Source organism: Stegostoma tigrinum, chromosome 25 (genome assembly GCF_030684315.1).
Source record: "Stegostoma tigrinum isolate sSteTig4 chromosome 25, sSteTig4.hap1, whole genome shotgun sequence".
Lineage (NCBI taxonomy): Eukaryota > Metazoa > Chordata > Chondrichthyes > Orectolobiformes > Stegostomatidae > Stegostoma > Stegostoma tigrinum.
This window is the reverse complement of record NC_081378.1, coordinates 11,657,780-11,685,701: the sequence shown is the minus strand read 5'-3', so window position 1 is coordinate 11,685,701 and position 27,922 is coordinate 11,657,780. Positions and strand designations below refer to the sequence as shown.

Here is a 27,922-nt window from a genome sequence, read left to right as displayed (position 1 = left end):
TTTCCCAACACCAAATCACCATGACCTTTTTTCGATTTCAACAATTAACCACCACCACCAGTAAATCACCTGGGTAGCACATCTACACACAAAGCCCATTAAGCGCAATGCAAACTATCAGATGAGAGAGGGGTAGGGAGAGTTGGTCTGCTATTCTTTTTTCCTTCTTTTGTTTATATCCAGAAGTGCTCTTGCACACAACTGAACAACTTGTTTCCCCATCACCAAATCACTGATTTTTTTTAAAACTACAGTATTATGTACCATCGGTAAAACACCTGTGTAGTGTAGCCAATTTAATGTTTACAAGCAAAACTCTGTATAGGCAATGCAAGTGATCAAAAGTGATGGTGAGGTTGGGAGAGTTGTGCCTGGTATACTGTATTTTCTAATCAACTTGTTCAGAGATGTTATTACACACCTCTAGAGCAATTGAAACCAGACCTCATGGCTCAGAGATAGAGACATTTCCACTGTGCCACAAGACTGTGGGTCTGCTTTTCTTTTATGACAGAAATGCTATCACACACTACCAAATGACTTTCCCACCAAATTACTGTGGACCTTTTTATTGTCTTTCTTTATATGATACTAACCACAACCACTGGGTCTGCTTTGTTTTATAAACTATTAATTACCACCAATAATCAGTTGTGTAGCCAGTTAAATATATACAAGCAAAGCCCCTTAAGGGCAGTGCAAACCATCTGCGTGTGCTTTAAATTTTTCTGTAAGGTGGATCCTCTTCCTCTGTTTTGCTTTATGTTTTTGTACTCCAAGGTTCTCCAACTGAGCAGCTTTCCCGCCAAAAAAAATCACCATGACTTTTTGTTTTTCCCATTTTTACTAACACCAGTAATCAGCCATGTAGTCAACTCAATGGTTAACACTCAAAGCCCATTAAGGTCACTGGATTTGCTTTTTGATTGTTTTTTTTCAACCCAGAAGTATTATCGCACACAACTAAGTGGCTTTCCCATCACGAAAATCTCCCTCTTTTGTTAATCTACTAACCACCACTCATCTAGATCTGCTTTTTTTTTTAAAAGCCTATTTTCTAGAGTTGATAGAGATGATATTACACATCTCTGGAACAGTACAGCCTCCTGGCTGAAAGATAGGGATACTACCTGCCTCTCGATCCCCGTTTTGAATAGGGGTGTCACATTAGCTGTTTTCCATTCTTCTTGTACTTCTGCAGAATCCAACAATTTTTTTGAAAACTACAAATGCAACCGGTATCTCTGTAGCTACCTGGGAGGCTTACCATCAGGACTAGGGAAGGTATCTGCCTAAGCCCCATTTGTTTCTCTAATACTACTTTTTCGAGTTTTGGTGACGGTATTTAATTCCTCCCCAACATTCTTTAATATCAATGGAATGTCTGAAAACCTTCCACCTTAAAGACTAATGCTAAATATTGGATTCACTCCTCTGTCATTTCATTATCTCCCAAAACCAGTCTCCCCATATTCATTTTCTAAGAGGCCAATGTTTAATTTGACCTCTCTCTTCCTTTTTATACATTTAAAGAAACCCTTATTGTTAATTTTTATATCCCTTGTTAATTTGCCCTGGTCGTTCATTTTGTTTGTCTTTATTATCTTTTCAGACCTCCTTTGCTGGATTCAGAATTTATCTCAGTGTTCAGGGCTATCACTGACTTTGGCCTCCTTATACATGCATCTTTCAACTTAATATTCTCCTTAGCATCTTGGTTAGCCATGATTGGTTGATCGATTGATTCCTCTCAGAAACTTTCCTCTTTACTGGGATGTATTTTTGCTGAGAGTCATTAATTACCTAAGTGGTTGTCTGCCACTGCTTGCTTCCTGTCATTCCTGTTAATCTTTCTGCCCGAATCACTTCAGCTAACTCTATCCTCATTTCATTGTAATTCCCTTCCTTTAAGTTACACACAGTGGTTTCCAATCCAAGTATCTCAAACTCAAACTGAATATTAAATTCTAACATATTATGATCACTACTTCCTAGGGGATCTTTTACTCGGGAGGTCATTTACTAAAGCTGCCTCATTACCAGATCCAAGATAACCTGTTCCCTGGTTGGCTCCATAAAATACAGCTACTAGCTCATGTACGCTATGAATTTGTTGTCATAGATAACCTATTCAATTTGATTAACCCAATCATATGAAAGCTGAGGTCACCCATAATTAATGCTCAATTGTTTTTACATGCTTTGATTATTTGTTAATTTATAGCATTTCCCACAGAGTGGCTACTGTTTTGGTGTCTGTGCATTACTCCTACCAGTTTTCTTTCCCTTGTATTTTAACTTCTGCCCAAATGGACTCTGCATCATTTGAATCTAGATCATCTCTCAACACTGTTGCCATTTCATCTCTTATTAAAGTGCTACCCCACCACTAATTCCCTCCCTCCCGTCACTCCAAAAGGTTAAATATCCCTGAATGTTACGCTCCCAGTTTTGATCTCCTTGTAACCATAATGGCGATGACGTCATACCCATTTACCTCAATTTGCACCATTAGTTTGTCTACCTTCGTGCATTAAGAAACAAAGTCTTTAAGTTTGTTTTATTATCAAAATTCCCTCCACTTTTACGATTCCTTGGTACAATGTGACATTCACACATTCTGTCCCTTCTATTTCCTTTCCTGAAACAATCATCACTAGCCAGCAATCTGACCTTCACCTCTACCTTTCATTTTATGATTTTCCATGGAACTGAAACCATCTCCCCAGCCCTATAGCCCTTGTTAGGCAATTCGCCAGGTCTGTGGGTACAGTCTGTCCTATCAGAGCAGCTCCCTCCTCCCCCAGTACTGGTGCCAACATCCCATGAATTCAAACCCATTTCTCCCACGCCAATTTTTGAGCCACTAGTTTAACTCTTTAATCTTGTTTACTCTGTGCCAATTTGCACATAGCTCAGGCAGTAATCCAGAGACACTTACCTGCTTGGTTGTGCTTTTTAAATTCACCCCTATTTGCTCTTATTCCCTCAGCAGAACCTCCATTCTCCTTTTACCTATATTGTTGGTATCTTTTGGACCACAACAACTGGATCTTTCCCCTACTTCTCCAAGTTCCTCTGCAATCCAGATAAGATCCTGAACCTGGGCACCACGCAGACAACACAGCCTTTCGGACTCTTGATCCTAGCCACAAAGAATAGTGTCTTTTCACCTGATTATCTCCAATTTCAACATTTCTCTTTTCTTCTTGAATGCTCCCTGTACCATGGTGCTACGGTGAGTTTGTTCATCCTCCCAACAGCCCACACTCATCTGCAAAGGGATCAAGAATCTCAAACCTGTAGACAAGCTCAAAAGCTGAGGCTCCTTCAGCATGACCTCCTGGATCCCTCTATCTGCCTCACTGTTAGTCACACCCTCCTGCGCATGACAACTGACTGAATTCAACATAGTTAATCTAAGGGGTGCGACCGCCTCCCAAAACACAGCGTCCAAGTAACTATCCCCCTCTCTGATGTGTCGCAGCGTTCAAAGCTTAGGCTCCAGCTCATCAACTCTGAGACAGAGTTCCTCCAGCAGACGACACAATTTAGGGCAGCACAGTGGCTCAGTGGTTAGCATTGCACCCTCACAGCACCAGGGACCTGGGTTCGATATCAGCCTCGGGCGACTGTCTGTGTGTAGTTTGCACGTTCTCCCCATGTCTGCATGGGTTTCTTCCAGGTGCTCCGGTTTCCTCCCACAGTCCAAAGATGTGCAGGCTAGGTGGATTAGCCATGCTAAATTGCCTGTAGTGCTCAGGGGTGTGTGGGTTATAGGGGGATGGGTCTGAGTGGGATGCTTCAAAAGGCAGTGTGTTGGGCTGAAGAGCCTGTTTCCACACTGTAGAGAATCTAATCTAATAACGCTTGCTATAAGTGTGGTCACTATGAAACACAGCAAGATCGACCTGCTCCACATCATGCAGTTACCTGGCCTGGCACTGCTATTTACTTAGTTCCAATTTGGGTTTTTTTGGAAAGAAAATGTCCTACTGGTCTTATAGTTTGTAATCTGTAAATATTTATCCTATTTATCTTCAATTTGAGAGTAACCTATAACATGATAGTCAAATTAGCAGTTATTACCAACCAATGGACATATGTTTTCCTTTGATGTCATTATGTGTTTTGCATTTGCCTGCTGGTCCTGGGCTTCAATTCATGTAAAAATACCTTACAAACTACAAACTAAAAAGTCAAACCAAAGGCACCTCATTCCCTTCTGCAGCACCTTCTGAAATGGCCTCCAAATTCCCTGAACTTGGGCTGTGTCTCATTGTCGATTGGATCTCCTCCCTGATTGTGCACAGCTTTTTGGTCATGTGCTTTCAACAGACCCCTTCTTAAATAGATAGCAGTGTGGAGCTGGAGGGACACAACAGGCCAGACAGCATCAGACGAGCAGGAAAGCGGAGGTTTTGGGTCAGGACCCTTCTAGCTCCTTCTCCTCTGATGCTGCCTGGCCTGCTGTATTCCTCCAGCTCCACACTGTGTTATCTCAGACTCCAGCATTGGCAGTTCTTACTATCTCCTTCTTAAATAGAGCCAAGGTGAGCTGAGATGACTCACTCTAGCTAAATTCCAATTGTAATTTACACCTGTTATGGCCCTATTCATGTGACTGACTGCGAACTGTTCTTTAGTCAGCAACCTTATTAATCTTTTAACTAGGCTACTGGATTATAAGATTTTGAAATGGAGAAAAAGAAAGATCCATCAGTTCTACTTCTATGCTGCTTCCAAAATCCCCAACCACCCCACTTGGGCTCTGGTGCACTCAAGAAGTGATCTCTCCTTCCTGACCATGCGAAGTATGATGTACGATGTTATTGCTATTACTGAAACTTGGTTAAGGATCGGGCAAGATTGGCAACTAAATATCCCAGGATATAGACGCTTCAGGCGGGATAGAGAGGGAGGTTAATTGGGTCGAGGAGTTGCATTACTGGTCAAACAGGATATCTCAGCTGTGCTGAAGGAGGGCATTATGGACGATTTGAGCAGTGAGGCAATATGGGCAGAGCTCAGAAAAAAAGAGGAAGGATGCAGTAACAATGTTGGGGCGGTTCTACAGGCCTCCCAACAGCGAGCGTGAGATAGTGGTACAAATATGTAAACAGATAATGGAAAGATGCAGAAGCAACAGGGTGATGGTGATGGGAGATTTTAATTTTCCCCAACAGTGACTGGGATTCACTTCGTGTTAGGAGTTTAGATGGAGCAGAATTTGTAAGGAGCATCCAGGAGGGTTTTATGGAGCAGTACGTAAATAGTCCAACTCAGGAAGGGGCCCTACTAGACCTGGTGTTGGGGAATGAGCCCAGCCAGGTGGTTGAAGTTTCAGTAGGGGATTACTTTGGGAATAGTGATCACAATTCTGTAAGTTTTAGAATACTCATGAACAAAGACGAAAGTGGTCCGAAAGGAAGAGTGCAAAACTGGGGGAAGGCAACTATAGCAAGATTTGACAGGAGCTGGGGAATGTGGATTGGGAGCAGCTGTTTGAGGGTAAATCCACACTTGACACGTGGGAAGCTTTTAAACAGAGGTTGAGTAGAGCACAGGACAGACATGTCCCTGTAAAAATTAGGGATAGAAAGAGCAATAGGGAACCATGGATGACAGGTGAAATTGTGAGACTAGCAAAAAGAGGGAAAAGGAAGCATACGTAAGATCTGGGCGACTGAAAACAGATGAAGCTTTGGAAGAATGTCGGGAAAGTAGGACTAATCTGAAGCGAGGAATTAAAAGGGCTAAAAAGGGGTCAAAGAAGAAACCTACAGCACAGGAACAGGCCCTTCGGCCCTACAAGCCTGCGCCGATCAAGATCCTCTGTCAAACCTGTCATGTATTTTCTAACAGTCTGTGTCCATTTGCTCCCTGCCCATCCATGTACCTGTCCAAATATATCTTAAAAGACGCTAATGTGTCTGCGTCTACCACCTCCACTGGCAACACGTTCCAGGCACCCACCACCCTCTGTGTAAAGAACTTTCCACGCATATCTCCCTTAAACTTTCCTCCTCTCACTTTGAACTCATGACTCCTAGTAATTGAGTCCCCCACACTGGGAAAAAGTTTTTTGCTATCCACCCTGTCTATACCCCTCATGATTTTGTAGACCTCAATCAGGTCCCCCCTCAATCTCAGTCTTTCTAATGAAAATAATACTAATCTATTCAACCTCTCTTCAGAGCTAGCACCCTCCATACCAGGCAACATCCTGGTGAACTTCCTCTGCACCTGCTCCAAAGCATCTACATCCTTTTGGTAATGTGGCGACCAGAACTGTACACGGTACTCCAAATGTGGCCGAACCAAAGTCCTATACAACTGCAACATGATCTGCCAACTCTTGTACTCAGTACCCCGCCCAATTAAGGAAAGCATGCCATCTGCCTTCTTGACCACCCTATTGACCTGCGTTGTCACCTTCAGGGAACAATGGACCCGAACACCCAGATCTCTCTGTTCATCAATTTTCCCCCAGGACTTTTCCATTTACTGTGTAGTTCGCCCTTGAATTTGATCTTCTAAAATGCATCACCTCGCATTTGCCCGGATTGTACTCCATCTGCCATTTATCTGCCCAACTCTCCAGTCTATCTATATTCTGCTGTAATTTCTGACAGTCCCCTTCACTATCAGCTACTCCACCAATCTTAGTGTCATCACCAAACTTGCTGATCAGATTACCTACACCTTCCTCCAGATCATTTACATATATCACAAACAACAGTGGTCCCAGCACAGACCCCTGTGGAACACCGCTGGTTACAGGTCTCCAATTTGAGAAACTCCCTTCTACTACTACCCTCTGTCTCCTGTTGCCCAGCCAGTTTTTTATCCATCTAGCTAGCACACCCTGGACCCCATGTGACTTCACTTTCTCCATCAGCCTGCCATGGGGAACCTTATCAAATGCCTTACTGAAGTCCATGTATATGACATCTACAGCCTTTCCCTCATCAATCAACTTTGTCACGTCCTCAAAGAATTCTATTAAGATGGTAAGACATGACCTTCCCTGTACAAAACCATGTTGCCTATCACTGATAAGCCCATTTTCTTCCGAATGGGAATAGAATCTATCCCTCAGTATCTTCTCCAGTAGCTTCCCTGCCACTGATGTCAGGCTCACCAGTCGATAATTACCTGGATTATCCTTGCTGCCCTTCTTAAACAAGGGAACAACATTAGCAAGTCTCCAGTCCTCCAGGACCTCACCTGTGTCGAAGGGCACTGCAAAGATATCTGTTAGGGCCCCAGCTATTTCCTCTCTCGCTTCCCTCAGTAACCTGGGATAGATCCAAACCGGACCTGGTGACTTGTTCACCTTAATGTCTTTTAGGGTACCTAACACTTCCTCCTTCCTTATGTCAACTTGACCTAGACTAAGCAAACATCTATCCCTAACCTCAACATCCGTCATGTCCCTCTCCTTGGTGAATGCCGATGCAAAGTACTCATTAAGAATGTCACCGACTTTCCCTGACTCAGCGCATAAAACTTTCCTTCTTTGTCCTTAAGTGGGCCAATCCTTTCTCTAGTTACCCTCTTGCTCTTTATATATGAATAAAAGGCTTTGGGATTTTCCTTAACCATATTTGCCAGCAATATCTCATGTTCTCTCTTAGCCCTCTTAATCCCTTATTTCAGATTCACTCTACATTCCAGATATTCTTGCAAAGCTTCGTCTGTCTTCAGTCGCCTAGACCTCATGTATGCTTGCTTTTTTCTCTTGGCTAGTCTCACAATTTCACCTGTCATCCATGGCTCCCTAATCTTGCCTTTTCTACTCCTCATTTTCACAGGAACATCATAAAATATCTTTAGCAAACAGGGTTAAGGAAAATCCCAAAGCCTTTTATTCGTACACAGGGAGAAAAAAGGTAATAATAGAAAGCGTTGGCCCACTCAAGGACAAAGGAGGGAAGTTATGCAAGGAGTCAGAGAAAATGAGTGGGATTCTTAATGAGTACATTGCGTCGGTATTCACTGAGGAGAGGGGCATGATGGATGTTGGGGTTAGGGATAGATATTTTATTACTCTAGGCCAAGTCAGCATAAGAAGTGGGGGGGGGGGGGGGGGGGGAGTGTTGGGTATTCTAAAAGGCATTAGGATGGACAATTCCCCAGGTCCAGATGTTATCTATCCCAGGTTAGTGAGGGAAGCAAAAGACGAAATAGCCGGGGCCTTAACAGATATCTTTGCAGCATCCTTGAGCATGGGTGACGTCCCAGAGGAATGGAGAATTGCTAATGCTGTCCCCTTGTTTAACAAGGGTAGTAAGGATAATCCAGGTAGTTATAGACCGATGAGCCTGACGTCAGTGGTGGAGAAGCTGCTGGAGAAGATACTGAGGGATAGGATATTTTTACATTTGGAAGAAAATGGGCTTATTGGTGATGGGCAGCATGGTTTTGTGCAGGGAAGGTCATGTCTTACCAACTTGATAGAATTCTTGGATGAAGTGACAAAGTTGACATGAGGGAAGGGCTGTGGATGTCATATACATGGACTTCAGTAAGGTGTTTAATAAGGTTCCCCATGTTAGGCTGAAGGAGAAAGTGAAGTCACATGGGGTCCAGAGTATACTAGCTAGATGGATAGAGAAAGGCTGGGCAACAGGAGACAGAGTTGTAGTGGAAGGGAGTTTCTCAAAATGGAGAATTGTGACCAGTGGTGTTCCAGAGGGATCTGTGTTGGGACCACTGTTGTTTGTGATATACATAACTGATCTGGAGGAAGGTATAGATGTTCTGATTAGCAAGTCTGCTGATGACACTAAGATTGGTGGAGTAGCTGATAGTGAAGGGGACTGTCAGAAATTACAGCAGAATATAGATAGACTGGAGAGTTGGGCAGAGAAATGGCAGATAGAGTTCAATCCAGACAGATGCGAGATGATGTGTTTGGGAAGATCCAATTCAAGAGCGAACTACACAGTAAATGGAAAGGCCCTGGGGAAAGTTGATGCAAAGAGAGATCTGGGTGTTCAGGTCCATTGTTCCCTGAAGGTGACAATGCGGGTCAACAGGGTGGTCAAGAAGGCAGATGGCATGCTTTCCTTAATTGGACGGGGTATTGAGTACAAGAGTTGGCAGGTCATGTTGCAGTTGTATAGGACTTTGGGTTCGACCACATTTGGAATACTGTGTACACTTCTGGTCGCCATATTACAAAAGGATGTAGATGCTTTGGAGCGGATGCAGAGGAGGTTCACCAGGATGTTGCCTGATATGGAGGGCGCTAGCTATGAAGAGAGGTTCAGTAGATTAGGATTATTTACATTAGAAAGACAAAAGTTGAGGGGGGATCTGTTTGAAGTCTACAAAATCACGAGAGGTATAGACAGGGTGGATAGCAAGAAGCTTTCTCCCCCCAGAGTGGGGGACTCAATTACTAGGGGTCATGATTTCAAGGTGAGAGGAGAAAAGTTTAAGGGAGATATGTGTGGAAAGTTCTTTACGCAGAGGGTGATGGGTGCCTGGAACGCGTTTCCAGCAGAGGTGGTAGAGGCTGGCATGATAGCATCATTTAACGTGCATCTAGACAAATACATGAACGGGCAGGGAGCAGAGGGATACAGAGCCTTGGAAAATAGGTGACAAGTTTAGAAAGAGGATCCGGATCGGCACAGACTTGGAGGGCCGAAAGGCCTGTTCCTGTGCTGTCATTTTCTTTGTTCTTTGAAGCTTACTGACATTATGAGTCACCTCTGCTGTTCTCTCCTCCAGCCCTGTTGCTTGAACTTGCTTCTATGAACTCATTGTTGATTACATCGACTTCTACAATGACTAATCCTTCCAATTTCAGCATAAAAATCAAAAAGCGATAGATTATAAATCAATTATATAAATTACCATTTTCTGTGTCCAAAGCGTCCTGTGTAGCGGTTGTTAGCATTCTCAAACCTTTAGTAAAACTGTTTACATCTGTAACAAGGATTCCACTTAGTGCGAAAAGATCTTGGTTCTCAAGTTTCCCTAAAAAATTGTCAATGCAGCATAATTTACTATTGTTTTAACAGGCTTGCAAATTAGCACTTCACGATCGCATTTTCAAAAGACATTCTTAAGAAAGGACGATATATTTGAAAATAAGTTCCTTTTTTTATGAACGAAATAAATATACTTTTTTTTTAAACTGTTACATAGGCTGATCAGACTATGGCCCCATTCAATTAGATCGAGGCTGAAGTGTGTCTTAACTCCAATTATTTGCTTTGTCACCACACCTCCCTACAAAAAAACTTCCAAATTCAGTTTTGAAAGTATAGTATTTTATTAGAATTCATCCTCAGAGCATTTCAAAAGCACTTCACTATTAATTCACTTCTTGCAAGGTCATTCACGTTTTGTTTTGGAAGGTCAGAAACTACACCCAATGCAAACTACAGCAGACACTGACCAGTTCATACCTTCCTTATATTCCTCACAAAAGGAGGAAGGTTGATTACAACCCCAGGAGATGACTATTCTTCCGTGTTATATTATCACACCTGGTGTTCACCAAAAACGTAGGACTTCAATTAATGCCCCACCTGCTACCTGCAGCGCCCAGTGAAGCCCTATTTGGAGCGTCCGCCTGGACCCTATACTTAAATCTGAAAAGACTGGAGTCATGTCTCAATCTTTGTTTTCCTCAAGAAGTGACATGATACCTCAATGATGTCTTTAAAACGATGGCAGAGTGGATACAGAGACATTGCTTTTACGTGTGAAGCAGTCCAAAATGATGGGCCCCAAATGTTTGTAGTCACTAATAAATCTTAACCAAAGAAGTGTCTTCACACAGAGAGTGATGACAATGTGGAACTTGCTTGTTCTAAGAAGGTGAATGGCATGGGTACATTTAAGGGGAAGCCAGATAATGACAGCAGGGACGAGGAAAGAGTTCACTGCACTGATGGGATCAGACGTCCATAGTTGATAGGGTTGTAAAGAAGGCGTATGGTGTATTGGCTTTCATTGGCAGGGGAATTGAGTTTAAGAGCCGTGAGGTTATGCTGCAGCTCAATAAAACTCTGGTTAGACCACACTTGGAATATTGTGTTCAGTTCTGGTCACCACATTATAGGAAAGATGTGAAAGCTTTAGAGAGGGTGCAGAGGAGATTTACCAGGATGATGCCTGGACTGGAGGGCAGGTCTTATGAGGAAAGGTTGAGGGAGCTAGGGCTTTTTTCATTGGAGCAAAGGATGAGAGGTGACTTGATAAAGGTATATAAGATGATGAGGCATAGATAGAATGGATAGTCAAAGACTTTTTCCCAGGGCGGAAATGACTATTACAAGGGGGCATAATTTTAAGGTAATTGGAAGAAGGTGTAGGGGACATGTCAGAAGTAGGTTCTTCACACAGATAGTGGTGGGCATGTGGAATGCACTGCCAGCAGTGGTAATGGAATCAGATACATTAGAGACTTTTGAGGGACTCTTGGATAGGCACATGCAGGATAGTAAAACATAGGGTATGCAGGGTAGTTTGATCTTAGTAGGATAAAATGTCGGCACAACACTGTGGGCCGAAGAGCCTGTATTGTACTGTACCATTCTATGTTCGACATTCTATGTTCAATGTTCTACAGAGTGAGGTATGGAGCAGAAACATCAGCAGACACCTTTTTCTGTACTTCACACTGTGTGCAAGTGGCAGAATGGGGATTAGGTCCAAGTGAGACAATCTCAATTTATTCTGTGTGCGGCAGAAGCATTCAGTTTATTTTTTCAAAAAACAGATTTGCATATGGAGAGACCTAAAGGGCAGCTTGGACCCAAAATGCTGACTCCACTGCTAATGTCATGTCAGTTGTTGCATTCTTGCATGCTTCATCGAACTAAATTGTAAGTTCTTGTAACTAATTAATGTGAATTCTCATTGCTGTTCATTTGCTGACAAATGTTTATTTTCTGCTGTAGACACAAAGTTTTTATTCACGATTCTCTCCAATTGATAGCTACGGTCCTTTACTGACCTCTTGAGTGCATTAAACATTTGATTCCCAATAGATACTCTTGGTTAAAATCTCTGTTCTTTGGCAACATTTTTCCCAGGATAAAACCAAATCTCCTTTTCTATATTAGAAAAACCATTTGGTCTTGCCTTTTAAACCAAAACAACAGATGAATTCATGAATGTTCTGATGGATGGAAGGATACCTAGCAGAATATGAGGGTAAGTTAGACAAAGCATGGTAAGCACAAGTTCAAGTGAAGCATCATGATCAGTGCAGAGCAGGTGGCCTGATTCTGAAGAAGGGGCTAGGGCCGAAACGTCAGCTTTTGTGCTCCTGAGATGCTGCTTGGCCTGCTGTGTTCATCCAGCCTCACACTTCATTATCTAGGTGGCCTGATTGCTCTGTTTTCTGTGTTATCACTTCTGTGCAATTCTACGACAAAAGATTTAAGACAATGCATTCCACTTCCTGGGCGAGTAGCACCATTGCTGCTTCACACTCACTGCCCGATCCTTCAAACGGTCTACTGTAAATGTTCCATTCATTCTCATCAGCTTTTGGGGCCCAAATTTTTGTTATTTGTGTTATTAAAAGGTCTGATGCTGCCTCAATTATCCTCCAGAGGAAATTCCAAGCCTAGACTACAAAAGGCCAGTGATTCTGGTTTTGGTCAGTACTTCTATACGCTTTTGCTTGTTGCAACCCGTCTTGACTTGCAGCTAGCTTGAGACAGTGGAAAATACAGGTGCGTTCTCGAAAATCGGGTTTGCTTTCACCCCTCTACGTAAAACTTAAATACAAAATTTGTTTCACAATTACTGTCCAAGGCACTATAAACGAATAGCCATCAACCATCTCAATTTTCACTTCAAATAATATCTTCTTATTCTTCCAAGGATCATCACATCACTCATTACAAGTGATACTGTCATAGCTCACCTGTAAGAAACACTGCAAACCTGGAACTTATTTTCTGAACCTGCAGCTTCATGAGACAACTGAGGTAGTCAGGCTTCTCCCTGGACCTGGAATCACACGCGTGGAAAGGGAGAACTTCCACAAGGTTTGCTGCAATCTTGTGCATCAGCAGAGAAACTTTTCTCTTTGCAGTGTTGTCTTCTCTGTATCAACACATACAAGCAAGTAAATACATTCTGAGGCCACCAGTAAAATGGAACAATTCAAATGTCATTCACCAAAATAGTCCCTTGCAACCAAGACAATTCAGCTGGGTAATGTTTCATATCCTCAGGACATCTAAAAAGTCTACAGTCAATGAAATGCTTCTGTTAAAAGCCTGATCCCTACACTGTGTAAGTAAGCCATTCAGCCCAATGTGTCAACACCATCTTCTTACCCAGACCCACCCCTCTAAGCCTGCATTTCCCATGGCTAGTCCACCTAGCTTGCACGTCCCTGGACACCATATGCAATTTAGCATGGCCAATCCACCTAGCCTGCATGTCTTTGAACTGTGGGAGGAAACTGGAGCACCCAGAGGAAACTCAAAATCACAGGGAGAACATGCAAGCTCCACTCAGACAGTCACCCAAGGAACCAAACCCAGGTGCCTGGTGCTGTAAGGCAGCAGTGCTAAACATAGCTCCATCACACCACTCATTTTGTCAAAATGTTTTCAGGCAAACTTCTGTCTAAACAACATTACACAAATGATAATTCAATGAATGACCAGGGAGGCCTGCAGGTTTTGACAAAAATTGGGCCACAGCCTGGGGAGAAACCCTCTTGTGCTCCATCAAAATGGCACTATGCGATTTTTCATACTTATCTGAATCAGGAAAACCTCAGATCTGCACTGACATCTCTGTATTTGAATTTACCACACTGATTCTGAGGAAGCAATGCTACCATCTAAGGCACAGTTGCTGCTCTGCAACGCAAGTTAATGATTTCCAAACATTTCAGAGAACTTACTTCACATCACTTTGACATCTGGGCACATTTTAGGACACAATAATTTACCCTTGAGGCTGGTCATAACCTTACAGTGTCCCCAAGAACATAGGTTAAAATTATTGTGTTTGTTTCCTAAAAGTGTAATTCAATAGAAGCTCCTGTGACACAGTGGTAGTGTTCCTACTTCTAAGTCAGGAGGCCTGGGTTTAAGTTCCACCTGCACTAGAGGTGTGTAACAACATCCTTGAACAGGTTGTTTAGAAAATATCTAAGAAGTTAAGGAGGAGGTCTCTTCTGGCACTGTGGTAGTGTCCCTACCTCTGAGCCAGGAGGTCCAGGTTCAAGTCCCAACCGCTCTAGAGGGGGTCCTAACAGGCCAACTAGAAAATACATAAAATGTAAATCACAACTAAGTCAGTTTTCAAGAAGTAAAGGAAGAAGTGTTGCCTTTATCTACTCACTTTGGAGCTGGTCAGATCAACACCATGCTGCTTCTCCCTGTCAACCTTCCCACAGGAACCAGGCAAAGACTCCCTAGGAAGTGAACAAAAGCCAACTCTCCCTGACTACAGGAGCATCAGGGCTCCACTGCCACTGCTAATATGTCCAGCAGCAGGCAGAACCTTCAGACCAAACTTACCTTGCTGTCTCCTTCAGTTTTTTGAGTTCTTTGAAATGAATCATCCACTTCCAGTTATGCTCAACGTTCAGCTGTTCCAGGACAGACGAAATCTGTTGCAAGCATTCTGATGGAGCGAAAATAAAGAAGTTGCTCAATGAAAAGACTGGAGACTGTCGGGCTTGTTAGGTGCATTTATCTGGACAATTACGGACGAATGTAAGAGCTAACTACAGAGTAGGCCATTCAGCCTCTTCAGCCTGCTCCACCATTCAGTATGATCACAGCTGATTATCATCTGGGCCTCAACTCCACCTTCCTGCCCACTCTCCATAATCCTTTAAACCATTACTCCATAAAAATCAGCCTATCTCCCCTTTAAATTTATTCAGTGTGCCAGCACCCACCTTACTATTGAGGTAGTGCATTCCACAGATTCACAGACATTTGAGAAAAGTGACTTCTCCTCATCTCTGTTATAAATCTGCCACCTGTTATCCTAAGATTATGACATCTCCTTGTAGATCATTCCACAGGGGAAACATACACTCTATGTCTACTTTGTCAATCCCCTTTAGCATGTTAAATACCTCAATTACATCTCTCATTCTTCTAAACTATGGGAACTTGCAAATCAAATAGCTTTGACAAAATGTCTTTCTTTTCAGCAATACTTCTTAAAAGTAGAAAACAATGAAAGATGATTGGTCTAAACTGTCCAATCTATCCCTCATGAGACGAGTCTTTCATCTCCGGAATTAATCTAATGATTAATGAACCTTCTATAAACTGCCTCCAATGCAATTACATTCTTACGGAAGGGAATCAAAACTGTACGTAGTACTCCAGATAAATTACAGTGCAACATGTTTAAATTCAGTACAATTGGAACCTTGTTCTCAATTTTAGGGTACCTGGTGATGGTAGTTTTTTTCTTTAAAAAATGTATTCATTTGTGGGATGTCACCTGGGCCAGCATTTATTGCCTGTTCCTAGTTGCTCGAGAATTTGGTGGTAAGCTGCCTTCTTGAGCCGCTGCAGTCCATGTGCGTAGGTTGACCTACAATGCTGCAAGGACGGAATTCCAGGATTTTGACCCAGTGACAGTGAAGAACAGCGATATATTTCCAAGTCAGGATGGTGAGTGGCTCGAAGGTGGTGGTGTTCCCATTATGCTGCTGCCCCTGTCCTTCGAGATGGAATTGGTCGTGGGTTTGGAAGGTGCTGCCTATGGCTCTTTGGTGAATTTCTGAAGTGCATCTTGTAGGTAGTACACACTGCTGTTACTGAGCGTCAGTGGTAGAGGGAGAGGATAATTGTGGATGCAGTGCCAATCAAGCTTCTTGAGCATTGTTCGAGCTGCGCTCATCCAGGCAAGTGGGGAGTATTCCATCACTCTCCCGACTTGCACCTTGTAGATGGTGGACAGGCTTTGTGGAGTCAGGAGGGGTGTTACTTGCCACAGTATTCCTAGCTTCTGACCTGCTCGGGTAGCCACTGAGTTAATGTGTTGAGTCCAGTAGAATTTCTGGTCAATGGTAACCCACAGAATGTTAATAGTGGGTGATTCAGTCATGGTAACACAATTGAAATGTCAAGGGGCGGTGGTTAGATTGTCTCTTGATGATGGTCATAGCCCGGCATTTTTGTGGCAGGATTGTCACTTGTCACTTGTCAGCCCAAGCCTGGAGCTAGTTGCATGTGAACATGGACTGCTTCAGTATCTGAAGAGTCACGAATGGTGCTGAACATTGTGCAATCATTGGCAAACATTCCCACTTCTGACCTAATGATGGAGGGAAGGTCATTGATGAAGCAGTTGAAGATGGTTGGTCCTAGGACACTACCCTGAGGAACTCCTGCAGAAATGAAACCGCACGAATTGCAGGCACATGGAGTTAGGTCATGATCTCACTGAATGGCAGAACAAGCTCGAAGGGCCGAATGGCCTACGCCTGATGCTTTGTTCCAATAAAATATAAAAGAACATAAAAAATATATAAAGAAAAGAGGGGTGAGGTGGAGTAACAGAAATGCCTGATAATCAAAACCTCTGTTTAACAGTGAAACTGCTGCAAAGGGTTGTGATCAAGCTTAACATCCTTTTGTTCTGCTGCGGAATTTTCTTTGTTTCAAGATCATACACAGCCAATATGTCATTAAAAGCTGTGATTAAGAGAAGTATGAACACAAGATGGACTGCCAAATTATTGTACAAGGATATCTCTTCTGTGGCTTACAATCTTCCAGGAGCTCTGTTCTATGCTCCTTCTATTCTGGCTTCACACATATGCCTGAGTCTCATCACCCCAACATTGGCAACTCAGTCCTTGGCTTCCATTGCCCCAAACTTTCCAGTATTCTCCTGGTATGATAACAAGACTAGACCATTCAGAATTTGTTCAACTATTCAAAGGGATGGTGGTTGATCTGTGAACTAACTCTACATATCTGCCTTTCTTTAACCTTTGATACTTATGGTTAACTGAAATCTTGCAATCTCAGGCAGACAATTAACCATTAATCTAGCATCACCATTTGTTTGCAGAACTGAATTCCAGACCTTTACCCTCCTTTGGGTGAAAAAGATTTCCTAATTTCACTCCTGAAAGTTCTAGCTCTAATTTTGAAAGACCATGCCTCCTGTTGGAATCCACAACCTGGGCAATCTATGCTTTATACTCAATTCATTCTTGAAGCTAAATTCCAAGCAGTACTACCCTTAGTTCCTCAACCACCCTGCCCTCCCTCCAAGGCTAACATATTCTTCAATTCTTCATATCCTTAAACTTCTAAATACATCCCTCCTTTAATACTCACAGCGTAGGAAGATGTTGGGATTTTTTTTTCCTTGGAGTGTAGGAGACTGAGGTGTCTGTATAATCATGAAAGGTATACATGATTTGATAGCCAATAGCTTTTACCCATGGTGGGGCAAGTCTAAAATTAGAGGGTACAGGTTTATGTTGAGAGGGGAGAGGTAGAAAATAGTCCAGAGGGGCATTTCTTTTTCACAATGAGTGTCTGGAAGAGGCTGTCAGAAGTAGTGGTAGAAGTTTTGTCACTTACGAAACATTTAGACAGGTACATAGATGGGATAAATATGGAGGGATATGGGCCAAACACAGGCAAATGGGACTAGTTTAATTGTGAAAACTGGGCAGCATGAGCTAATTAGGCTGAAGGGTCTGTTTCCATGCTGCAGAACTCTATGACTCTCTCTTCGGCCAGTTATTTGCTCCTCTGTTTTATTGTCTCTTAATGTGAATTGGTCGAATGTGACTGATGTTATTTGAAATGCTTCTTTAAGACGGTCATTAAAACCAACCTGCTTGGCCAAGTAAAATAGAATAAAGAATTGTGGATGCTGAAGGTCTGAAACAATTACAGAAATTGCTGGAGAAACCCAGCAGGCCTAGCAGCATCTGTGGAGACAGAAATCCAGAGTTAACATTTCGAGTCCAGTTGTAATCTTTATTCAGAACTGATAATAGCTATGAAAAGGTGGTGCATATATTGATAACAGAGGGGGTGAAAAGTGGAGACAGAACCCAGAGAGAGAGAGAGAGAGAGAGAGAGAGGGAGGGAGAGAGAGAGAGAGAGAGAGAGAGAGAGAGAGAAAAAAAGAAGCTAGGCAGACAAAGGGATGGTTGACAGCAAGACAGGGAAGATCAACTGCTTACTCTGCTTTCTCTCCATAGATGCCGCCAGACCTGGTGAGCTTTTAGAACATAGAACAGTACAGCACAGAACAGGCCCTTCAGCCCACGATGTTGTGCCGAACATTGATCCTCATGCATGCACCCTCAAATTTCTGTGACCATATGCATGTCCAGCAGTCTCTTAAATGACCCCAATGACCTCGCTTCCACAACTGCTGCTGGCAACGCATTCCATGCTCTCACAACTCTCTCTGTAAAGAACCCGCCTCTGACATCCCCTCTATACTTACCTCCAACCAGCTGAAAACTATGAGCCCTCGTGTTAGCCATTTCTGCCCTGGGAAATAGTCTCTGGCTATCAACTCTATCTATGCCTCTCATTATCTCTGTTTTTGTTTCTGCTTGACCAAGTTTTTGGTCACGGGTAACAATCACATGTCCAGTAATATGGGCTGGATCATTTAGAACTGAGATGAGGAACTAATAATTCACCCAGACAACTGTGAGCCTTGGGAAAGTGGATGAGGCCAAAATATTGAATTCTTTTAAGAAGAAGTTAGATATAGTTCTTAGGGCTAAAGGAATAAAAGGGTATGGGAAGGCAGTAGGAGCAGGGGACTGAGTTATGTGACCATTTGAATGGTGGTGCAGGTCTAAAGAGCAGCATGGCCTACTCCCTGCTCCTATTTTCTATGTTTCTGTGTGAATCATTGTAAATTTTGCTTCATAATGCTCCTGTAAAAACTCTTGGAGCATTTTGCCACATTAAAGTGTGCTACATAGGTGGAAGTTGTAGAAGCCAATAAATTGACCCTCCCAATAAGGGGCCAGTTTTGATGGAAGATAGACCTGGAGACAGGGCGAGCACACAGCAATGCCGAACCCAGAAGCATACTGCCTGCTGAGACAGTGGACTCAGGAAGTGCTGGTGTAACGTCAATTCAGGCTGAAGCATTTTCAGGCTAATTAGCCATCTCTACTGTTGAAGGTCTTTGACTGATGCTGTTGGTACTTTCAGTTGCAGTAACAAGCTAAACATGAACAGAAACAGGAACAAGCAAACAAAAAAAAGGCAAATCTTAGGTGCTGATGTTTCCATGTAAACAATTAATTCATCAACCTGTATTTTCCTGCTCCAATTATTTAACTAAGTTATTAATCCAATTATTTAGATATATGATAACACAGGAAGAGAAAAATCACCATTCAGCCTCTCAAGTTTTCCTTTCTATCCCATTAGAACATGGCAGTTCAGTGTCTCAAAACAGTTCCAAAGTATTTGTTCAACTTCACATTCCTTGAATGTCAAAACCAGCAAAAAAGATAGGGTTAATGCTAGCACTAGAATAAATGGGAGGAATTTCAGACAAAAATGCTTTCAAGCTCCATACATTTAGTTTCTAGAGTTTATTTCAAAATTATAATATAATGGTTTGTAATAATATGTTTTTATTAAGTATCCTTTACTTTGAAACAGTTCCTTTACCGCCATTGTCTGATTTTTTTTAAATAATGATTTCAAATTTCTTAAGTTGCAAAACCTGCTGTGCTGAAGAGAATTTCTGAACAAGAACCCCTATTCAATTGGATTTCAATGGGGAGCGACGGATATCTGAGAGTAGCAGTTAGGGACTGCTCCAACTAGAGGACTGCTTTCGCCTTGAAATTAATTTTTAAATTTAATATCAGTACAGAATTTTGATCAATCACTCCTGACACTGGCTGCTGCACCAACCATTACATTGTATTTGGAACAGTCTGATCCTGCAGAGATTCCCACAACTGAGCATTAGTCTTTCCATCTGGCGGCTGATTACAGTTACCACAATGTATACAAGTTTTATCATTTTCCTCTCCTTCCACTGAATCAGTGACTCCGTATTCTCCCAGACTTTCCAGAAGATAGTCTGTAAGTAAACTAATTTGTAGATCGGATACAACCGCCTCTCTCCTTTCAAGGTATTTCCTCTGTATTCTTTTAAGCCACTGAAATAGTTGTTTGATTTTCTGAAAGCCATTTAATAGTACCATGCACAATGCTATTCTAATTTAACAAATTTTTGAATCACATTCAAAAAGTGCCATATATCAATAATCCCATTTTACACCAGTAATTAAAGCCAACCAGCTCAGGGAATAAAGATTCCCATTATCACAGGGAATAAAGCTTTCCAGTTTCAATAATCAACATTGCTTTGTAATTTTGTAAAATTATTTATCATTAAAATTAAACTTAAACTTGTTTCATATTTAGGCAATACAGTGATAAGAATTATAATCAACATATTGAGAAATATAGCCTTAACTTTGTTTAAGGAAATGTTGTACACATTAAAAACTATTGCACCTACCTGGAGTTACATTGTTCAACACTGTCCCGTCAGAAACAACAAAACCTCCAGAGCTAAATAACTCTTGAAATGTTTGGTCTTTTATATCTTCCGCACTATCCACACCAGCAAACTGAACACATGGCATCTGTTTCAGAGCCAATAAATGCGGAATCTAGGAAATGGTCCCAAAACAAAACTTATTCCAGTATACGTGTAATGATGTCACACATAAAAGGCAAAAGCATGTTAAGTGTATTATTTGTTTCAACAGAAATCACCACAAATATAACATCAGAATATAATGGTAACTTGTGAAATGTTATAATTATTTAATTTGTACCAACCAAATGTGTGTGCAACGCTCCAAGTCAAAATTCATACTACAGTGAGAAAATGATTTCTTTAAGAATTTAATAGTTAACATGGTGAGCAACCCAGAGAAGTCGCAATTGGTCTCCTTGGAATTGGGAGGGTTGAGGAAGGCTTTAAAACAAAAAGGTATTAATAATTATCCGTCAATCCCACTAACAGTGGGTGCAGTAGCTAGAGGACTTAGACTTGAGATAATTGGCAGAACAAAGTGTATAGCTGGAAATGAAACCATTTTCAGAACTGTAGGGATAGAGCAGGGGAATGCAGGGAATTGGATAGAAGAGTGGGCAGGAGTAAGATTGACCAATTGTTCTCCTATTTGTAATGTATGATTCTATGATGATATTTCAAAATTGAACCTGACATCCGGGATCTTTGTAAGTCTTGTACCTGATACAACAGGTGTGTTTTCAATGATCATGTATATATCCTTTACGAAAATGTCTTTCCATTAAAAACATCTTTGTTGTCTTGGTTTAAGGCAAGATATTTTCCTAACCAACCTGTTCAGAGATATTATTACACATCTCCAGAGCAGGTGGGATTTGAACTCAAGCGTCCTGATTTAGAGGTAGGAACATTACCATGGCACCCGAAGAGCCCCTACAGTTTGAGGTGAATTGCTGGGACACTCACCTGGTGCAGGTGTCCTGCTATGTCTTCATTTCTAATAATAACAAGCACTTTGCCGCAATGAGGTGGCTGTGTCACTGAGAGATCCAGCAGACCAATCTCCACATGTCCTTCGTTCTTTAGAAATTCCTGAAATATCAATAGGATTATTAACAATTAAAATAATTTAAAGGACAGCTCATTTGAACTTGATGGGCAATTACTGAAAGGCAAGATGCAATGGAATGGAGGGTAAAGTTTATGGCCTTGATATTTAGTTCCTGTAAATGACAAGTAAATATTTTTGAATGTTGTTTGGCAGGACAAAGGAAAACAGCAAATAAAAGGGCAATGCCATCAAATAGTATATAGGAAAAGCAGAAAGCGGCAAAAAGCTGTTCAGCACATCAAGTCTATTCTTTCATAGGCCCTGAACAATTACCAAGAATTTTGCCTCACTGAACATGATCTTAGTGTATTGATTTGAGACATTTTGATACAGTCTATAGACTAAGAAATCCGTTAATTCAAAGTCATTTAATTTGAAAGTGCTGTTCAGCTGATTTGCAAACTGTTCATAGCACGTCTCATCATTATAAATTGCTTACTCTGAACTCGTAGATAAATCCAATTGATTTCTGAAGCATAGGAAGATTTTGTATCAACTGAATTAATAGATGGTCAGACACCTCCATCCATGTGAGCAAAGCAATGACACGTTAAATCAGCTTTGGTTTTCAGACTCTCAACTGTTCACACTATTTATGATTCTGTATAAATTGGAGTTTGGATAGCTCATGTGCCTGGGCAGCTCGCTTTCAATGCAGGAATGGCATCAACAGCATAGGCTCATTTCATACACTAGCCAAGGTCACCATGAAAGTCCCACCTTCTCAACCTCACCCCTCCCGTGAGGCATGGTGACCTTCAGGTTAAATCTGCGCTGTCTCTATCTAATGTGAGAGCAGCCCCTTGGTCCTCTGGAACTACGGCTATTTTCAACACATAGAACTAAAATAAAATAGAATAATGCATAATGAACACCTAGCATTGTCTTTCTAAATCTGTAGGATTAAGTGAATTTTGTGTGTTCCACGCAGATTATGCTGTTCCAAGAATCGTTCTTCCTCATATCCAAAACCAATGATAATTTACATTTGAAGTAATTCACCCTTGCATCTTACACACTGAGTCAAGACTGAGACACATCGTCTTCAGATATTGTCGCTGCCTCAGCACAGTCAATCCTGGAACTTACTCCCTAAACACACTATGGGTGATTGCAGCAGTTCAAGGAGAAGGCTCACCAGAACCTTGTCTAGAGCATTTGGTGGTGGTGGGTGGCAATAAAAGTCAGCCTAACCACAGCAACTCTCATCCATTAATTTAAAACACAGTTATCCTGGAGGATAACTGGACCCAGGGTGTGCAGATGCAATCAGATCCCATTGAGGAGACATAGAATAGAAATGGGTTACACAGAGCCAGAACATTGTATCCCGACTTGTGCCGAATGGGCACGGTCCCACCTGTTTAACAAGGACTCACCAAGGGATGGTGATGGATGAATAATATCCCACTCTGTGGGTCACAGCACAATTGGACAACAGCCTTCAAATCCTGACAGGATTTGCATGGTGGGCTTTGTGCTCAGATTGGCTTTTCCTTTCTTAGTACAACTTCTTCCTTTTTTACACATATAGCTGTAAAGCTGCTTTCCTTATTGAACAGCAAACCCAAGCAAATCAGGGAGCACAAAGCACAGAGTGGTTTGAAACTTTAGTGTCCCTCTACAAGATAGGATGGGAATGATCAATACAAGGTTTTACGTTTAGAAACATTAGCCTCCAGCCAATGGTGCTGTTACTTAAATGCCGCACATAACACAGTTCGGGCTGATTATGTGGGTGAAGCTGAGGGTCTCAGGCTAATTGGGAGGGGGGCCCATTGATGTAACAATGTTGTGTCGAAAAATTGACCAAAGCATTCATATTTTCAGATATAGTAATTTCAGACCCCTTTCAGGAGTTCAGCCCTATGATCCAGGCTAACATTTCAGTGAGGAAAATAAGGGAGCTCTGTAATACTGGAAAAATAGTCAGTCATCGAACTGGGACTTGTACATAGTCCATCATCCCAGGGCACTTTTCAGGAGCACAGCAAGGATTTCCTGTTAGCTCTCAACCAATTTTCGCCGCCCCTGCCTCTCCCCACATCTCACCCCAATCAATTTTCAAACTCCTACTGTGTACCCAGAGCTTCAGAGGCTATACAACAAAAGTAAATTACTGCCCTAAATTGCTGTAGAGCACGTGGAGCTTGTGAAAGGGATTACATTACCCAAAATTCTTTGCTTTTCAGTTGAACCGGGAAATGTACACAGAACACGTGTCCTATTTAAATAATTGAAGTTAGTTTTCTGTGGTGTTATATCTCTGGAAGAGAATCCCATGCAGAAGAAGGTTAGAGTGCAGAGAATAATTGGACATAATTCAGATCTCAGTTTAAAGTCACATTAATCACATATTTCTATGACAAACTCCTACATCTATTGCAGAAACTTGTCACTCATTATCTACTCTCCGGTAAGTGGTGGCACTGCAGTGTTCCCAGTGGCAGAAAGATGTAGTTACAACACAGTAAGTTTACATTGACAGGTTTTCATGATCGATCTAAGTAATGGAACACAGGATGGGTCGCAATGGGGAGGGATTGGTGCAGTGAAATTTATTTCTAATATACTCTACATATAAAATAGTGAATAGTACAATTACCTTAATTTCCTTAAAAAATGGGTCAGAATTTGTTTCAAAGACATAAAAGCTGTAAGTGCCTTTCCAGGATTCTTTTACAACTTCGCTCAAATTTTGGTGTAAGTTACTGCAAAACTCGGTTATTAAGCACAAAAATGGATCAGTTCTTTTCCTCCCATCATCCTGAAGGTCTTTATATTTCTTCCGTTTTGCATTTAGCAGCTCATCATGAAGAGGAGATCCTTTCTCCCTGATGCAACATGATTTCCTTGGCATCCTTTCTGCAGGTTCTGCTGAATTGTTAGTCATAGCATAAGATTGACCACATGGCCTCTTGCGACTGTTTATGGAATTTGTGTAACATTTTGGTTTAGAGAATGTTACAGTTTCCAGTTCCCAAGGCTCATCCTCGCCATTTGTCCGATGAAGTGGCCAGGTTTTATTGTGCAACCGCCTTCCATTGCTGTGCTCAACTTTTTGGCACGATATTGTCACAGTCAGTGGGTTCCCCCTCCCAGTTAGTCTCTCACTGGAAACCATTTGGATATTTCTCCTCCTCAAGGCTGTTTTATTTCCATCCCTGGAATATGAGGTGGGACTTGTGAATAGTCCAGCATTTGCTCTGTTCACTACATTTTTGAGATCCCGAGAAAAATTCATATACTCCAAGTTTAGAATTTTTTCGACAGGGCTTGTGTTTCTGCAGTAATTTGCATTCCAGTTGCACTCTCCAGAATGTTGAACAGCAGAGCTCTCCTTGTGCCAATTACAGAATATTCTGGTGATTCTTCTGCATCTTGCTGCCTCGCCAGATTTCTGCCGCATCTCCGCAGTGACAGTAAAGTTTTGGTAGACTTTCGGTCTTCCAAAAAGATCCGGGATTTTAATTGTCCGAGGCACAGGGGCACCACTATCACTCATCTCCTCTTCCAAAATGTGTGCTGAATGATTCATATCAACCTTCCACATGTGCCAGGGCCCACTTTGGCTGTTTTGTTTCACTCTGAAATCCCCACCTTCTGAATCTCTGTCTTCAGATTCCTCTCTGTGCATGTTCCTTTTCCTTTCGATCTTCTGGCCATTGGCATTACAACTTATCCTGGGCACCTTTTTGCTTCCAGAAAAATCTCTAGTGGCTGTTTTTATTTTAATATCCAAACTTTCTGAAAAGTCTCTGACAGTAAAAGGAGATTCTGTAAGGCCACAATCAGATCTTTCAGAGGTAGCAATAAAGTCCTTGGACCCATCAAACTCCTGCTTTTCCTGAGCTTTCAGGGTGCATGCACAGTTTTGACTAAAGATAGCTTGAGGTTTCAATTGCCTTCTAGATTCATCACTTGGGGATAAGGATTTCACATCGCTTAGACATTTGGAATCGGAATTGCTTGTAATCTCCCTCTCGCCCACCAACCTTCTAACGCTTATTCTCCTCCTCTGCGTATCTATAACATTTCGGAGTAATTGATCAGTAGCACAACTTTCAACAGAACAGCAAGCTCTTTCTCTCACCAATGCCCCAGCTGTATTGTGCAATGTTTTACTGGAATCCAGAGACTGATTATAGTTGGGTATGATGATGTTACAAGATTCTGAAGAGTTTAGTGTGCTAGTGTGACTTGGTAAATCAATTGTCAAAGGAGAGCTTTGTGGAGCAGCATCAGTACGGTCCACTCCATTGAATGTATCCTGTGGCACGCTTCTTTCAATTGCAAGTGTGTCTTTGATGGTTCCCAAGTCTTCTGTGCTTGTTGCATTTTCTGAGGCAGCAAGATTATCAAACTGTTCAGTCTGAAGTCTGTTTTCACTGTGATTATTCACTTCTTCACAACTCGGTGAAGCAGTTGCATTCTTCAAGTTCATGCTCGCTGTACTCTGAGCTGGGTCCTTGGCTGGCAACCGAATACCAATCATCTCCTTAATAACTGAAGACTGTCGCATGATTTCCACTTCTCTTGCTTCCAGTTCAGGATTGTCATCATTATCCACACTTTTTGGCTTCTCCACAACAGAAGCTGTGCATGTTGATGGCTGTGACAAAGGACTCTCACTCTCCGTCGCTTAACGTGAAAATACACAGATTTCATTAATCATTTTGAAATGACACTTTTATTATTTATGCTTTTGGATGAGAGAGATTAGAAACAAATTAACTTTATTTACCAATGATGTAATTGTATTTAACACATTATTTATTTTGATTGTTCACTGTGACCAAACATTTAACCAAAATCATGCCTTGATAATTAGAAATGATCTAGAAAGATCCAGTAAATCTAAACAGCAAGATTGAGTATATTACTAGACTGGTAATCCAGAGGCCTGACTAATGATCCAGATACAAGAGCTCAAACCACACCACAGCATTTTGTAAATTTACACAAAGTTAACAAATAAATCTGCAATGAACAAAAAATGCTTGAATCAGTCATTCACCAACAAAACCGTTGTAAAATCTCATCTAGTTCACTTAGAACATAGAACATAGAACAGTACAGCACAGAACAGGCCCTTCAGCCCACAATGTTGTGCCGACCATTGATCCTCATGGATGCACCCTCAAATTTCTGTGACCATATGCATGTCCAGCAGTCTCTTAAATGACCCCAATGACCTTGCTTCCACAACTGCTGCTGGCAACGCATTCCATGCTCTCACAACTCTCTGCGTAAAGAACCTGCCTCTGACATCCCCTCTATACTTTCCACCAACCAGCTTAAAACTATGACCCCTCGTGCTAGCCATTTCTGCCCTGGGAAATAGTCTCTGGCTATCGACTCTATCTATGCCTCTCATTATCTTGTATACCTCAATTAGGTCCCCTCTCCTCCTCCTTTTCTCCAATGAAAAGAGACCGAGCTCAGTCAACCTCTCTTCATAAGATAAGCCCTCCAGTCCAGGCAGCATCCTGGTAAACCTCCTCTGAACCCTCTCCAAAGCATCCACATCTTTCCTATAATAGGGCGCCCAGAACTGGACGCAGTATTCCAAGTGCGGTCTAACCAAAGTTTTATAGAGCTGCAACAAGATCTCACGACTCTTAAACTCAATCCCCCTGTTAATGAAAGCCAAAACACCATATGCTTTCTTAACCCTCACCCAGCCCACAAGCGACTACAGCGGACTCTGAACTGCCCTCCGAAATGCCCTTGCAAACCAATTCAGTCAAGGGAAATGGGGATAGGCAATAACTGTTGGCTTTGTCAGCTATGTCAACAGTTGTACCACAAGTGGATAAGGTGGTCAAGAAGGCATATGGCATGCTTGGCTTCACTGGTTGAGGCAGTGAGTCTAAAATTTGGCAAGTCATGTTGCAGCTGTACAGAACTGTAGTTAGGCCACATTTGGAATATTGTTATTATACAGTTCTGGTCACCACACTACCAGAGGAGATAGAGGCCTTAGAGACAGTACAAGAACATTTACCAGAATCTCGCCTGATTTGGGCACTAGTAGCTATGAGGAGAGATTGGACAAACTCGGTTTGACAAAAGATGTGGAACGGCTTGATAGAAGTTTACAAAATTATGAGAGGCATGGATAGAATGGATAGTCAGAGTCTTTTACCGAGTTTTGAAATGTAAATTACTCGGGGACACGGGTTTAAGGTAAAAAGAGGTGAGTTTAAAGGAGATCATGCAACCATCATATAAACCAATCTTCCTTCCACTGACTCCATCTATACCTCCTGC

The 27,922-nt window shown here is 41.9% G+C and overlaps 1 protein-coding gene across 6 annotated transcripts in view; it reads right to left on the bottom strand.

Annotated features, from left to right (window-relative positions):
• The window catches only part of LOC125463155 (protein TASOR 2-like), a 109,731-nt gene that overhangs the window by 5,442 nt on the left and 76,367 nt on the right, over positions 1–27,922 (bottom strand). For 3 of the 6 annotated variants that reach the window (XM_048553982.2, XM_048553984.2, XM_048553983.2), the window contains 6 exons: positions 24,255–26,290; positions 21,505–21,630; positions 20,515–20,668; positions 14,523–14,628; positions 12,905–13,086; positions 9,871–9,993 (listed from right to left, as the gene is read on the bottom strand). In XM_048553982.2, coding sequence (XP_048409939.2) covers positions 9,871–9,993; positions 12,905–13,086; positions 14,523–14,628; positions 20,515–20,668; positions 21,505–21,630; positions 24,255–26,290 — 2,727 coding nt within the window. Of the gene's footprint in view, positions 1–9,870; positions 9,994–12,904; positions 13,087–14,200; positions 14,263–14,522; positions 14,629–19,012; positions 19,195–20,514; positions 20,669–21,504; positions 21,631–24,254; positions 26,291–27,922 lie in introns of those variants that run through there. The other 3 variants (XM_048553986.2, XM_048553985.2, XR_009447202.1) reach the window with 3 other exon arrangements.